The sequence below is a fragment of the Capricornis sumatraensis genome, chromosome 17, assembly GCF_032405125.1.
Source record: "Capricornis sumatraensis isolate serow.1 chromosome 17, serow.2, whole genome shotgun sequence".
In the NCBI taxonomy this organism is placed as follows: Eukaryota; Metazoa; Chordata; class Mammalia; order Artiodactyla; family Bovidae; genus Capricornis; species Capricornis sumatraensis.
Window position 1 is genome coordinate 47,457,068 of NC_091085.1, and position 15,259 is coordinate 47,472,326.

General features: G+C 37.7%; 1 protein-coding gene across 2 annotated transcripts in view; it reads right to left on the reverse strand.

Annotated features, from left to right (window-relative positions):
* Window positions 1–15,259, reverse strand: part of RXFP1 (relaxin family peptide receptor 1) — a 59,060-nt gene that overhangs the window by 42,610 nt on the left and 1,191 nt on the right. For both annotated transcript variants that reach the window (XM_068990337.1, XM_068990336.1), the window contains exons 2-4: window positions 12,186–12,291; window positions 5,638–5,709; window positions 3,005–3,076 (exon numbers count right to left, since the gene is read on the reverse strand). In XM_068990337.1, coding sequence (XP_068846438.1) covers window positions 3,005–3,076; window positions 5,638–5,709; window positions 12,186–12,291 — 250 coding nt within the window. The remainder of the gene's footprint in view (window positions 1–3,004; window positions 3,077–5,637; window positions 5,710–12,185; window positions 12,292–15,259) is intronic.

Sequence of the window (15,259 nt, forward strand, 5' to 3'; positions counted from 1 at the left end):
ATAACATCAGAGCCTAATTCACTGGGTTGTTGAGTATTTGAGGCCAGGCGTGTCAGAAGTGCTTGGCACATATCATCATGACCATGTCTCTGCTCAACTTCCCACATCAATTTCTTGCCTCCTCTCTTTCCTCACTGCCTGTGATTCCTGTGCAAGTGTTCAGTTAGTTCCATTTCTACTGATACGTGGACCACACTGATTTCTCTCTTCACTCTGACAGATTGGGCAGTTGTGTGTGTGTTGTGTCGTTAGTCGCTCAGTGGTGTCTGACTCTGTGATCCCCATGGACTGTAGCCTTCCAGGCTTCTCTGTCCTTGGAATTCTCCAGGTAGTGATACTGGAATGGGCAGTCATTCCCTTCTCCAGGGTCTCTTCCCAACCCAGACTTCCTGCGTCTCCTTCACTGTAGGCAGATTCATTGTCTGAGCCACCAGGAAAACCCAATTCCACTTCTACTGATACGTGGACCACACTGATTTCTCTTCTTTTCTCCACTCTGACAGATCAGGGAGCTGATATCTTATGAAATCTCTCCTGCCAAGAATTTCCTTTCCACTCTCCACCCCGCAGATCTGACTTTTGCTTGGGGGTAGCATGGGATAAGACCCCCACACTCTAGCCACTTCTTTCCTTCCCTTGCAAGCCTGGAGCCCCAGCTGGGCATGGGAAGATGGAAAGCATCTCAGAGGCTCCCTTTAGGAGTCACTGGAAGTCCCCCAAGTAAAGGAATTTGATCCATCCCACCCCCAAAGCCCTGTGCTTCAGTTTTCAGAGTCCTCATCCAGTGCTCTGGACCTGAAATGATCACTGCTTTCAGACAACCATCATAGCAGCTGTGGTCTGAGCAACACAAGTTTAGGTCCTAAGAAAGTAAATCCCTCGCCATTCTCTATGATGTATGTGTGGGCATTGTTTCCCCAACATGGACTGTAAGCTTCTGGAAAGCAAGGGGGTGCCTCTCCCCAGAGGAAGCACATGGTTCTCTCTGAAATACCAGAGTGTAACGTGCTGGAAGGCAGCGGGTCTGACTTCTCTTTCTCTGTACCGCATTCTAGAATGTCTAGCTGAAGAACTTGCACGGTCTGAGAGGTAGTGAATATCTACGGATGAGTGACGAGCAGAATCTGACGGTGATCCATGAAAACCCAGGACCGTGAGACATTTTTATATGCAGACAATATTCTAGTGGCAGGAGAAAGCCAAGGAGAGGATGGAAGACACTTTTGCATTTACTCTCCAGTTTCTACTATCTTTCAAGAGCCCCCTCCATATTCATTGAACATTATACCAAGCAGATATGTTTAAAAGTTTTGAACAGATTTGTGAGAGATTGTAAAGAAAGGTAGTCAGAAATATGATAAGGATGAGTCCAGTACTGACTTCAGGTAATTTGCTATGACATGAAGGAGCAGGGGACAGAAGGGAAGAGGACACAGCTACAGGGGTTACTGTTCAGACTTTGGAACTCTAGTGACTTTCTTCCATTTTGCCACTAAGTGATTGGGTGGCCTTCTTGACTCAACCCCAAACTCTGATACCACCAGTGAGGAATCTGACCAAAGTTCTTGAGTTAAGGATTAAAAAATGGGATAGAATAGAAAGCAAGGGGCCAGGAATAGAAATACAAAAAAACTTTTATTTATGTGATTTGGGGTCATAAATCCCTCCAATCACTCCTGGGAGTCAGCTGCTTGGTAGAATGCAATGAAATGGAACTCTGAGAAGGACTATTTTAAAAAACTTTGCTCTTAACTACAATGAGATACCACTTTATAGCCGTAAGGATGGCTGTTATTAAAAACTACACAGCACACAACAACAACAAAATCCCAGAAAATAGCAAGAGTTGATGAGGATATAGAAGAATTGGAACCTGTGCATTGCTGATGAGAATGTAAAATGGTGCAGATGCTGTGGGAAACAGTAAGGTGGATCCTTAGAAAATCAAATGTAGAATTGCCATACAAACCAGCAAGTCCAGTTCTGGGCATTCACCCAAGAGAATGGAATCAAGGGTTCAAAGAAACATTTGTACATCAATGTTCACAGCAACATTATTCACAATAGCTGAAAGGTGGAAATGGTCTCAGTGTCTATCAAAGTCAATAAATAAAAAATGTGATACACAGAATGGAATATTACTCAGCTTATTATCGTTACATTCAGGAATGAAAGTGTGATATATATTACATGGATGAAACTTGAAGGCATAATGCTAAGACTAAAATGTTATGAAATAAGCCTGACACAAAAGGGAAAATATTACCTGTTTCTACTTCTGTGAGGTCCCTAGAGTAGTCAGATTCGTAGGGACAGAATGTTAAATGGTATTTTCAAGAGGCTGGAAGAGAGGCTTGGGGAGTTAGAGTTTAATGGATGTGGAGTCTTAGTTGGGAAGATGAAGAGTTCTGGAGATGGATAGTTGAACAATAGTGTGAATGTACTGAATGCCGCTGAACTATATCCTTAGAAATGACTCAAATGGCAACTTTGCTATATATATTTTACCATAATTAAAAAAAAAACTTTGTTCTTTCAAACTTATCATGCTTTACATATTTGTACAAGGAGAATTAGTGGGGAAAGCACAACTTTGGGCTTTCTCCTTCATAAATTTTAGCTATCACTAGGTTTTCTCAGGTTGATAAAGGATATTCAGTCCTCCTTCCCATCACTATGGCGAATGCATATTGTGTGCCTAATTCTTCTGATTTTTCTCATTCATTCCTTGCAACAACCCTGAGGTAGGTACTGTTGTAGTTTTCACTTTTACGGTAGAGGGAGTTGATGCTTAGAAAGGAAAATAAGCCCTCAAGTTCACACACCCAGTTTGTTGGTGCAGCACATGTGACTCAGGGTCCCACGCCTTTGGCCCCAACGTGGCAACGTCTGCTGTCTGCACATGCCCTGAACGCCATAATGGGTGGCAGGGCCATGTGCAGCGGGATGGGTCGGGTCCACAGGCCACCACGGAATGGGACGACTAATTGGCCCTGGTACTTACAGTTTAGTAAGACTGTACAGTCCTCGGAAAGCATAGACAGATACGGATCTAATCTTATTGTTTTGCAGGCACCTGTGAAAATGATTATTAAAGGGAAAATATGAGGAAAAGAAGTTGCAGTTTCACAAGAATGAAAAGAGGGATGGTGGTGATGGTGGTGCAAAAATGCGGGTGTGCTTAATGCCTCTGAATGTACACTTAAAAATGGTTAAGATGGTACATTTTATGTCCTTTGTATTTTACCACAATATCTTGTAATAACCTATAATGAAAGAGAATGTAAAAAAAAGAATACATATGTTTATATATATGTATAATTGAATCATTTTGCTATACATCTGAAACTAACACAACATTGTTACTTCAATAACTATACTTTGCAACTATACTTCAATAAATTTTTTTTGAAAAAAAAAAAAGAGGAAATGTCAAGAATTCTTTAAAATTAAAAAAGGTAAACAGGACAAAATAGTGAAGTTGGATATATGTCATTTTGTTTCTTGATTAAGTTCATAGATTACTGGGCTGGTTTTTATTTAGAACTTGTAGTTATAAATTTAGACATATGATGCCTAAAATTTAACATTTGAATTTTCAATGACTGAAACTTCAGTTTTAGGGCCTAGCAAGGTACTTACTAATCAAAGAGGCCCAGAAGCCTTTTTAACATTCTGATATTTCCTGCTGTAATTCTATACACTTGATAGTATTCAGCACAGCCCTGGCAACGCTACGAGGCTGTGACATTACTAAGACCCCAAACCATATGCCATGTTCATCACAGATTGGCCAAGCAAGTCAACTTTGATCATATTTATTTGACACCCAAGTTTTGCTCCAAAAAGTGTTTGAGAAAATATATCAAATGTACATACCACAGAAGAGAAACAGAAATACAAAAAGTCAGGTCTAGAAGACTATAAATGAGCTTGGAAGGCCAAGCAAGGATGCTGGCTGCCGAGTTCACTGAGGTCATGCTGAAGGTTGGGCCTGGAATTAACAGGAGGTCAGAGGAAACAGAACCTGGAGCACAAGCCCTTGCATCCCATGTACCCAGTTAAGCTCCACACATTCATAAGCATCAGCCCCAGGTTGTAGCAAGGAGGAAGTAAGGATTTTAAGCCTGACTTCTTTCCTTCTTCTGATGAGGGTCACCATTGTCCTGGTGTGAGTGCGTGCTAAGTAGCTTTAGTTGAGTCTGACTCCTTGAGACCCAATGGACTGTAGCCCACCAGGCTCATCTGTCCATGGGATTCTCCAGGCAAGAACACTGGAGTGGGTTGCCATGTTCTCCTACAGGGGATCTTCCCAACCCAGGGACTGAACCTATGTCTCTTGTGTCTCTTGCATTGACAGATTGGGTTCATTACCACTAGTGCCGCTGGGGAAGCCACATATTGCCTGGAGGTGGAATCAAAGAATATCTCTAGCCACCAACGACAACTTTTTTTTGTAATTAAGCTATTTTCATCTATTACTTGGAACAAATTGGTTGTTCAAGAATTGAAGTTTATTGTATAAAAATGCCAACATACTGAATTGTGATATTTAGAGTTGAAGTCCTGACTCCTTTTAAACCATGTGAACACAAGGTGGTGCTACAGATCAGAAAAATTCTTTCTACTCCAGAGATCAGGAAAACAGGAAGAAAGTGTCCTTTTGAAGTTTGCGTATCAGGCTTAAACTTGAAAACCTCTTCTCTCTTGACTGATTAATATCTAGAATATAGTTCTGAAAAGTCTTTTCTTACAATTCAGTTTTATGATGTGAAACTTTTTCTTCAGATAATCTGAGCTTTGAGAACATTTCATCAAACAAAATGGATAATTTTTCTTCTGATTCTGTTCTATTTCTATTATCTTAAAGAAAAAGTACAGATAGATGATATCTATGTATCAGGGTGCTATTGTGTGAACACAAATCCAAAACCAATGTAGATGTGAAAATGAAACCAGGAACTCTGACATGTTTTCTACATAGTGTAATGCAGGCACAGAATACTTAAACCTAGCAGTTTAAGCCTTTGACAATATAATTCAGCCACAACACTGACCTAGATAACAGGCAACCATCACCAGGGCCATTACAGATTTTGAGAGTACGTAGGGTAATCTTAGACTGATGGGAAGCCAACATGTCAGATAAAACTCAATGAGGTAGATGTGAATATGGAATTAATTCTACAAAGCAACATGCTTGGAGGTTTTAAGCCACAAGAACTTGCTATCCTAGGTAGAGATTGGACTTGCAAACATATGGAAGAAAAATTTCCCTGTCTAAGCATGAGAGCAGACCTGGTAAAGGGTACTAACATCTTTCTCTAAGATTGACGTTGAGGTGCAGAGAGCAAAGCCTTTTGAGCGTCTTCACTTGGGAGAGGGTGGTTAAGGGAATTCCAAGTACACATATTTTGGTTTCTTTGGATAGGCATCTGAGAGTTTGCTAGGGTGGCTTCTAGAAGCAGTCAGAAAAACAATGTTACCTGGTAGTCTCCAGCTAACAGTTAAATACTTCCCCAAAGAGGGGTTAGACTTAAGCAGAAGTGTAGTGTTGGTCTCTGCAGAAGTGGGAAGAAACAGATATGCCAAAAAACATTAGTCAATTTAATACTAAGAATTACAATTTTTTCTTACAGAGTCTGAAGACCATGGTACTTTTTGAAGACATTAGGAGGAAGCTTTCTTATTAAGTTCCGCTTGAGTGACCTGAAATAAATGTAAATTTTGGATTTTAAAGTTCTTTACTTTTAATAACAGTATGAACAATTATAAACTCTATTTACTTTAAGACTAGCTTTCAGGAAACACTTTGCTTCAAAACGTCACTCTTGTATTCATATCATTTAAAATTTTTTTTAAAGAGATTTTTGTTTGAGAGACATTTTAATTTTATTTTAATTAATTAGTGTTTTATTAAGATACAGCTGATTTATAATATTAGTTTCAGGTATACAACACAGAAATACAAAATATTTATAGATTATACATCATTTATAGTTATCAGAAAATATTGGCTATATTCCTGTGATGTAGCTCATTTATTTTATTCACAGCAGTTTGTAGCTCTTAATCCCCATTTTACCCACCCCCTTCCCTGTCTCCACTGGTAACCACTAGCATGGTTTCTATACATATGAGTCTTTTTGTTTTGTTATATTTGCTAATATGTTTTATTTTTTAGATTCCACATATAAGTGAAAACATAAAGTATTTTGTGTTCAAAGTCTTTTTCTGACTTATTTCACTAAGCATAATACCCTTGAGGACCATCCGTTTTGTTGCTAATGGTAAATTTCATTCTTTTTCATGGTGGAAAAGTATTTCATTAATATATGCACCACATCTTTATCCATTCCTCTGTCAATAGACAGTTAGGTTGCTTCCAATTCCAAAATAGCATTTGCCCGCACCAGGGTCTGCTTGGTAGAATGAGCTCCCAGAGCCCCTGTCTCTATGTCCCCAGAGTGAGCTCTAGTGCCTCTTGCCTCTTCAGAAGGTTCTCCAAGATCAGCAGGTGAGACTAATTCAGGTTCCTTTCAAATTACTGCTTCTGCCCCGCGTCCCTGAGCAGGTGTTTCCCATGCACCACTTAGGAGTGGAGTCTCTATTTCCCACTGCCCTCTGGGACTCCTGAAAGTAAGCTCTGATGGCCTTCAAAGGCCAGTGTTCTTGGAACTTGCCTTCTTGGTACAGGATTCCCGAATTGAGGAGCCTGATGTGCCGTTTGGACCCCTTGTAGGAGAATCTCTACAGTTTCAACTGTTCTCCCATTTTGGTGTCGTCCCCTGGGGTTATGGGTCTTGATTATACAAAGTTTCTGCTCCTACTTCCCTTCCTGTTGTAGTTACTTCTTTCTGACTTTCACTGTAGACGGTCTTTCCTGGTAGGTTCCAGCCTTTTCCACAGATGGTTCTTCTGCAGATAGTGATGGTTTTGGTGTGCCCGTGAGAGGAGCTGAGCTCAGGGTCTTACCATCCTTCGGTCTTGGGAATTGCTTCTTGTCATAGTACCAATTGAACTAGGACTAACTGTTGATTTTGAATTATTAGAGATAGTTTTCTTAAATTTAAGTTACAACATTGTAATTCTGACAAAAACTGGAAACAATAAAACTGGAAAAATAATCTTCAGTTATGTTCTTTTCTATTTTCATTTAACAAACAGAAAGCATCTCAGTTTTTGAGTGACAATAAGGATGTTGTTTTCTTGTTTAAAGCACATTCAAGAACATAATATTATATTCCTCAATATTTCAGTTTTCACATTCCACTACCTTTGCTTCCTTTAAAAATTATTTATAAAGGAAACTGTCCATTGGTCCATATAGTTGAACCATCTTTATTCAAGAAGTAATCCCAATGCAATTTCTAATAAGTTGTATAAAAAAGATTTCCACTTGTATTACAGTTTATAAGCAGCTTGACACAGGCCAGGTTCACATAATTGTGGTTGTATTGAAAAGGACCTAACATTTAATTCTTTAAGCAATATAATATGGTAGGAACAAAATAAAACAAGCAAAAAATCCCAACCATTGAAGCTGGCAGTCCCTGGCATGAAACATACACAATCTTTCCATGTCAGTTTCTTCAACAGTGAAAGAATGTATTTGGACCTCATGACCTCTAATAATATGGTGCCACTGTTGTTACTGTACTTGTCTATTATGATGGAGCAGACGCTCATTAAGAAATGAGCAATACACCTCATTGACGGGAGTTTGATCTGCTGTGGGACAAACATTTGGAAACAGTGGTCAACATAAAGAACTCAGTGAAGAGACAGCTTCATATGAAAGACATGAATAGTGTTACTTGTGTTGGTGTGGACCAGTATTGCCTGAACTTGATAATGAATCCTTCTTAAAGAAAAATAGCTTCTCAGACTTTTGAGAACACATTTTTGGGGGCTAATTGGAGAAAAAACTATTCTAGAATATAGAAAACTATGTATTCTCAACACTAGCATTATTAGAAAATTGAGAAAATAATTTCTTAAGGAGTGAAAAAAATCTTACTTTTTTAATAGATAAAGAACTAGTATATGTAAATATACACAGTATATCTGAAGTATTAAAACATCACAGATGAGAACAAAAATGTCTAAAAAGCCTCAGGAAGGGAGGCAATAAAGAAAAGAAAAAAGGTTAAGAAAAACCGTTCTAAACTATACATATCTGTCATTTAGTGATTTTTTTTTTTAATGACCGAATGTCAAAGGTTGATTAACTAGTAACCTTCTCTTGAAATCACTGTTAGCTGTTGGGTTATCACCAAATGTTCTTTCATTCCTTATATCAGCTAATTGAAAATCCCTTTTCTACTAAGAGTTCTCACTTGGCTTAGAGCTTCAATTCTGCTTTATATCCTGTTTAAATGTTTGTGTTGTGTAAAGATTAACTGCTAAATGTTTGGGTTTGATTTAAAGTTATTGATGAAAGTTTAGTGTGCTTCCAAAAGTGTGTTCATTCATTCATTTTCTCAACAAACCTGGGTTGAATGCCTTCCATTGTACTTTGGAAAAAAGATAATATCCCTGTCCTGGATAAGCTTATACTCTATTTGGATGACTAATAACATACTTTATTAAATAAAGATTCTTCTTTGGATAATAGCTCAGGACTATTTTTTATTGCAATGATTTACTTGTAAATTCAACTCAAAAACACTGTTTAGAGCTTATTGTACTTGCTATGGACTTGGAAGTTATATAGAAAAACCACACTGTAGGGCCCCCATGGAGCTTATGGTATTCTCCTTTTTCTGGTGGCGATTAGGACCCCAACCACTATGGCATGAGGGAGAACATTTGATACACTTAAAGAAGATACAAATGAGGTTCTACGGGAGAACCCAAGAGGAAGAGGCTCATTGCTCCTAAGAGAGAGGATGACTCTAGAAGGAGGGGCAGCTCCTTTAAGGACTCCTGAATAATGTTTCTTAAGAAGTTAAGTTTTTTGTTAATAGTGCCTAGAACTTATAGACTACTTCTTTCTAATGATGCAGAATATTTCACAAGTTGCATTCTCTGTATTTTTATAATACCCTACTGAGATAAAAAGAGGTAGGTGTTAATTCTCTCACTTTACAGGATGGACCAAAATACTTTTTAATATAGTAGAGCCTTGTATTTTAAAACTTGATATTAATGAAACGTTATAGACATGAATTCCTGAGCTTGACTCCTACATTTCCAAATGCCTGTTGGCAATTTCCATGGAGTGATCTTTAATCTACCATTGAAAAAACAGCTAACTGTCACCAAGTCTCCCCTATCGCCCTGTTACTCAGGACGGAAGCCTTGGAGTCACCCTGACTCCTTGCTTCTCTCTTGTTTTCTGTACCCAATCATTCATGAAGATCAGACTCCATTCTAGATGCAGATGTAGGGAACGGATGTGTGAACATGCAAGTGGGGGGAAATTGGGATTGACATATACACACTCCCATGTATAAAATAAATAACTAGTGGGAAGCTGCCGTGTAGCGCAGAGAACTCGACTTGGTGCTATGTGATGACCTAGAAGACTAGGATGGGGAGAGGGAGGGAGGCTCTTGAGGGAGGGGATATATGTATACATATAACTGATTCACTTTGTTGTATAGCAGAAACTAACACAAAACTATGGGCATTCCAGGTGGGGCTAGTGGTAAAGAACCCACCCGCCAATGCAGGTTAGAGGTAAGACATGCCGGTTCTATCCCTGGGTCGAGAAGATCCCCTAGAGAAGGGAGTGGCAATTCACTCCAGTATTCTTGCCTGGAGAATCCCATGGACAGAGGAACCTGGCAGGCTACAGTTCATAGGGTTGCACAGAGTCAGACATGACTGGAATACTTAGCACACAGCACACAACATAACACTGTAAAGCAACTATGCCTCAATTTTAAAAATACAATATTGTAAAGTAATTAACCTCCAATTAAAATAAATAAATTTATATTTAAAAAGGTCTGATTCCAATTTTTTATTTATATCAAGGGTTGGAAATTGGCAGCTCATAGGTCTGTATACATCTGTTTATAAATGTCTATCTGTTTGGATGCATGTGTATATGTATTTTGAGCCAGGATAGCCTTTTCTAAGTTGAATTAGAATGCCTTCAGGGGCATTTACACTCTCTTCTTAGTCACTGCTATATCTACTTTCATTCCTCCAGCCCTCTTCTTCTTTTTCCTTTTACAAAAATTAATTAAATTGTTGAAAAATATATTCAAATTCTACTTGTGGAAAAACAAAAGATGAGATTAGCAACATGAGGATATTCATTGGTTTGGATTTGCTAGCATTTCCATACAAGCAGTATTAGTGATAATTTTTTTCTTTAAAACTAGAAGAAACTCATCATAAATTTTTATACCTGGGTGTTCTAGTCATAATTTAAATCACAGAAACTCTCCCGAGGACCTCAGACATTTTTTTGAGGGGGATATCTTTTTTCTGGCAGGACTAATTACTATGAAAATAGCTATGATAAGTCTAGGGTGAGACTGAATGCTGTCCTTAGTATATGGGAAAATGTCACCTCTTTTGGAAAACAGATCTTTGTGGCTTAACCTGTTCTCAGCTCATTGACAAATTGGGTAAGCTTCCCAGATTCTGTTAATCTGATTATACCATTGTGTACGGGAACACTGAGCTGGAGTTCTTCCCTGTTCCTTGAATATGTCAAGCATATAAGTTGCAGTGTTACGTGGTTTGGGTTGAAAAGGGCAGGACTTGCAAACATTTATCACCTTAAGAATTGCTCCTATCTCATCAGCAGCAGTAGCATCCACATATATACAAAAGTCAGAGCTGTAAGACACTAAGACACCTGTATGAAAACAAAAACTCAGGAGAAATATTGAATTAAAATGTCTATCCTTTGCTAATTTCTTTTAAAAATTCAGCCAAATGTGTGTGTTTGTGTTGCTGAAGTTTGTTGAATTCAAATTAGGACTGGATCAATAAGTTGTTTATTATCAGCATAATTTTCTTTTACATGGCTAAGTATGAGTTATTTAGGGAAAAAAATGAACATCAAGTCTCTGGGTCAAGTGTGACTCAGAAGAGTTAGATTTTAAATGTGAAGTGATGGAATATTTTATCCAATTTATTTTGTTGTTGTTCAGTAGCCCAGTCGTGTTCGACTGTTTACAACTCCATGGACTGCAGCACGCCAGGCCTCCCTGTCCCTCACCATCTCCCAGAGTTTGCCCAAGTTCATGTTCATTGCATTGGTGATGCCATCCAGGCATCTCATCATCTGATGCCCTCTCCTCTTTCTGCATTCAATCTTTCCCAGCATCGGGACTTTTCCAACAAGTCGTCTGTTTGCATCAGATGACCAAAATACTGAAGCTTCAGCTTCAGCCTCTGTCCTTCCAGTGAATATTCAGGGTTGATCTCCCTTAAGATTGACTAGTTTGATCTCCTTGCTGTCCAGGGGACTTTCAGGAGTCTTCTCCAGCACTGAAGTTCAAAGACATCAAAATTCTTTGGCGTTCTGCCTTCTTTATGGTCCAACTAGCACAGTCATACATGACCACTGGGAAGACCTTAGCCTTGATATATGGACCTTTGTCGGCAGAGTGCTGTCTCTGCTTTTCAATAAATTGTCTAGATTTGTCATCGCTTTCCTGTCAAGAAGCAATAGTCCTCTAATTTCATGGCTGCAGTCACCATCTGCAGTGATTTTGGAGCTCAGGAAGAGGAAATCTGTCACTACTTCCACCTTTTCCCCTTCTATTTGCCATGAAGTAATGGGGTTGCATGCCAATTTATTTTACTTGCTTTATATTTTTATTTATACATGAGTGTATTAAAATTTATTTCTAATAATTAAAAAATTGACTCTTTTAATGTGTCAATTCTGGTGTTAAGAAAGCTTTATATAATAGTTTGATCGTAGCTTTTTTTCTTTAGTAGCACATGCACTTGATGGCATCTTTTGTTTAGATACAACACAGTGATACTGAATACTTTGTAAGATTGTTATGAGGGACTGAATAAGTGATTACAGAGAATAACTTAGAGTAGGATTTATCATTTAATAAATACAAATAAATATCAGCAATCATTATAATGACCAAGGAACAATGATATCATCTTGAATGACAATGCATTATTACGCCTTAATTATGATACAGTTTTACAGGTGTTATACTGGCTGTCAGAATGAAACCTTTTTTTCTACTTACATGAAAGTCACATTTGAAGAAACTGATGGAACAGCTCGTAAATTGATCTCATCACACTCGAGCTCTAAACCTTGGCAAATACATTGCAGGGGTGCAGACCCGACCACTGAATAGAGTATATAGCAAGGAGAGGGGATGATGAGGGACCAGGAACAGGAGGGGAATGAAAAGAAAGAAACAAAAAACTATGAGAAAATCGGACACAAAAGTGTGTTGTGTCTTATGTAAGCAATTTGTGCAAAGCTTTAAATTAAGTTTCCAAAGTTTGCTTTAAACATTAAAATGATATTAGGACCTTAAGATAGGGAAACATACACATTTAACATACCAAGCATTAAAAAAAGTAGCAGCTTGCCTTTCTCTATTTGTTGGAAAATGAAGTCATCTGCTCTTATTTTCTCCTTGGAGAGTAGCTATGTCTAAACGTGACACAACAGTGTGTGATGGGCTTTAATGTTCATTTCAAAGCTGCTACTTAAGAATAAAGTGTTCCTTTTAATGGAATACTAAGCTGTTTTTAACTAACAAGAAAAAGAACTTGACTATGAACTATAGTGCTGGTAGATTTTCTTATTAAATTCAGGAACTCTTCAAAGGACTTCTTTTGATTTATATAGGACTGCAAGGATGCCTACTGCTTCACTTAAGGAATTGAACATTTTTTATGCATAGCTATTCTGTTCTCACTGATCGGAGTTGGAAAGAGAGAGAAAATGTGATGTATGCCTTCGGCTACCTTGTGGGCTCCCGATATTGCTAAGGTTTATTAGAGATTTGGGGTGGTGTGTTCATATAGCTAAATGGGAGTATTATTCAGTGTCACAGATATTGTCCGATCCCTGACTTGATGAAGAATGGATGATGCCTCATCAAGAGCAGTGGGGCATATTCTCTTTTACGTTAACTTTGAAACCCTGCTCTTAGAGCAGAGCTTATAGACTTTACCTACAGAAGCAGGCAAAGCAGGTACCGATCGCATCTTGGAGTCCCTGTGGGACAGCTTCTCCTAACTGTTGCCCTATTACCACAGGAACATGTGTGGCCAAGTCAACCAACTTCCTCAAAGAAACCAGAAAGACAATACTTTTTATATAATTACCTATTTAAAAACAGTAATACTTAAAAACATTTAAATCATTATAGGACAGACAAAACTTCTTGTGAGAACTTTCTGTTTGCAGACTTTTAGTCTAGAACCTTTACAGAAAAGTTTCTGGAGAGTGGAAAAGCATCTTCATGGCAAAGAAGACTTTCTTGTGGCGAAGATGGTGGACGATGGTGGGAAATTTGCACAGTGAGCTCCAGCCTTGGAAACAGCCAGGTATTCCTTTGCTCAGATATGTGGCCTCGGGTGTTTTTTGTCTCCTTCCAAACAACTCTGTAGATTCCCTACAGAATCCTGACAGCTTACAATCATAATTTAGGTTTTGTGTGTTTTGTCAGCAGAGTCTGTGCCAAGAAGTTTTGAACAGTCTTATGGTTGTAAGTGACCATTTTGGCAATGGATCCCTAAAAATTAATTCTATCTAAATTCCTGTGCTAATGTGTGTATTGTTGGGAGAGGACAGGGAGCTTTTGGAGGGGAGATGAAGGGCCTGAGAAGTTGGTACAAAGGGTAAAAATAGAAGGTGGAGAAGATAGCATTAATCTGGTGTTTTTTTTCTATTTTTATAGGCTGAGTTAAGATTGATAATTCATATGTGTTGATAAGGAAAGTGAAAAAATAGCACCTAAATATCCTACCAGGAAAGAAGGATGAAGCAAATTATGTCACTTAAAAATTTATGGTATTTTGAAAGATTTATAATATGAATACCTGACTATGCTAAAATGCTACCTGAAAATATGACAAGAATGGATTGCACTGAAAGTTTCAACTATACTAAAATAAAAAGAAAGATGAATCATGAACCAGCAAGTTAATGCTGGTGGCTTCTGAGAGGTGAGATTATGGCTAAGTAAATAATTTTTTCCAAATCTCTATACTTTCCATATTCCTCAAATTTAAACTTTATAAATATATTTGTTATGATGGATATGTTTTCCGTGATATTTTTCTTGAGAGGTGACTTTATAAATGTGAGTTCCTCACATTCATCCAGTCATAAAGTATTATAAGCCAGTTAAATTTCTCAGTTAAGTTTCCAATAAATACTTATTATAATAAAATTGAATAAAGTGATGCAGTAGGAACCTTAATTTAAATTTCACCCCCTAATTTTACAGTACGCTTTACATTTAATTTTTACACTGGTTTTAAGTTTGAAAGAAGATACTGAATTTTAAATTACCACCCCACCCCTATCTTTCTTGAAAATTCTAATTAAAAATTATATATTTGCTCATTTCTAAGAACAGATAAAAAATTGCCTTTGTACTTTTTAAAGCATCACACTTTGTGTAGCTGCATTTCTCTTATATAAGAATACTTAGGGAACATTTCTCCCAGAGCTTATCATCTGGCAAAAATTTTTTTCTCTTGCTGACTTGATCTGTTTTCCCCATTTGTTTGTTTTTGCTTTATAGACCAAACTATGAAAGTTATGCAACCCATTATTTTCCCTCTTTGACCTAAGGACTACAAAATGAAGAACTAGGTAGTAAATTTTCTTATATAATTTTTCTTCTCTATCCTATTTACCATGGAATTTTTGTCTTTTATGTCATGTTAATGGGTTAAGTCTGTTCATAGCCATATTTATTTTTTATTGAAAATTGCCTAAATCCTTTCGGGAATAATGTAAAATATAAAGAGATTCCATTAAAATTTAAGAAATAAAAAGGATATAGAATGAATCAAAAGAGAAAAATATAAATGATATTTTGAGGCTATATGGCTTAATCCATTAGTTTTACACTTGATATTAGTAGTCAAATTATACCTGTTAACTTTTTCCTTTTCCAAAAGCTTTCAGCTTTTTCACGATCAAGTAATTTGATCTCTTTGGCCGCACCATGCAGCCTGCAAGATCTTGGTTTCTTAACCATAGATTAGTTCCCTAACCCTAATCGAACCTATCCTCCCTGAAGTGCAAGTGCAGAGTCTTAGACACTGAACCACCAAGGGAGTTCCA